The sequence below is a fragment of the Neopelma chrysocephalum genome, unplaced genomic scaffold, assembly GCF_003984885.1.
Source record: "Neopelma chrysocephalum unplaced genomic scaffold, ASM398488v2 Primary Assembly neopelma1_64264, whole genome shotgun sequence".
Lineage (NCBI taxonomy): Eukaryota > Metazoa > Chordata > Aves > Passeriformes > Pipridae > Neopelma > Neopelma chrysocephalum.
This window is the reverse complement of record NW_020906723.1, coordinates 1-778: the sequence shown is the minus strand read 5'-3', so window position 1 is coordinate 778 and position 778 is coordinate 1. Positions and strand designations below refer to the sequence as shown.

The window sequence follows — 778 nt, the reverse complement described above, 5'->3', positions numbered from 1 at the left end:
CCCCCCGAGCAGCCCCCAGCACTCACCCGTTGAAGGACTCCAGTTTGGGCACTGCCATCTCCTCGGCCAGGTCCAGGCAGATGATCTGCGGGAGAGGGAGACACAAGTGAGCCCCCCCCAGCCCCTCACCCCGGGGTCAGGGCTGATCCCTGCTCAGCCCTCCTGTACCCACCTCATGCATCTTTTCAGCATCTGCCCTGATAATTCCTCAGTGGAATGCTGGGGGGATCCCCAGCATCCTCCCTGTTAATTCCCCAGTATCCCCCCGGCATCACCAGTATCCCTCCAGCGTCTTACCCGGTAACTTCCCACAACATCCTCAGCATCCCCCAGAATTCTCTAATAACTCCCCAGTATCCCCCCAACACCCTCCCTGACAACTCTCCAGCATCCCCCCAGCATCTTACCTGCTAAACCCCCAGTATTCCCCCAGCACCCTCAGTACCCCCCCGGCAGCCACTCACCACCTTCTCGGGGCAGTTCACGCGGGGGGTCTTCACCTGCACCTCGGTGGGCGCGGCGGGGCCGGGCCAGGCGGTGCCGTCGGGGCCGGCGGTGCCCTGCGGGCTGTGGTCGGCGCTGGCGGCCTCGCCCTCGCCCTCGCTGCGGTTGCCCACGCTGGCCTGGGCGCTCAGCGCCCGGTCCTCGGCGCCCTCGGGGTTCGAGCGGGTCCGGGGCCGCGGCTCGGGCGCCTTCTCCTCGTCCTCCTCGGCCGCGCTGCCCGGCTCCGACGTGTCCATCCCGCACCCCGCGGGGATCCGGCGGCGATCACGGGGGG

General features: G+C 68.3%; 1 protein-coding gene across 1 annotated transcript; it reads right to left on the bottom strand.

The window, feature by feature from the left end:
* Window positions 1-26: 26 nt before the first annotated feature.
* LOC113979267 (BRISC and BRCA1-A complex member 1-like) lies at window positions 27-772 on the bottom strand (the record flags this gene model as incomplete). The annotated part of the gene is made up of 2 exons (XM_027706713.1): window positions 465-772; window positions 27-85 (listed from the first exon to the last, which is right to left on the bottom strand). Coding segments are annotated over exons 1-2 (335 nt in total), but the record flags the coding sequence as incomplete, so codon positions are not given.
* Between the last annotated feature and the right edge of the window lie 6 nt (window positions 773-778).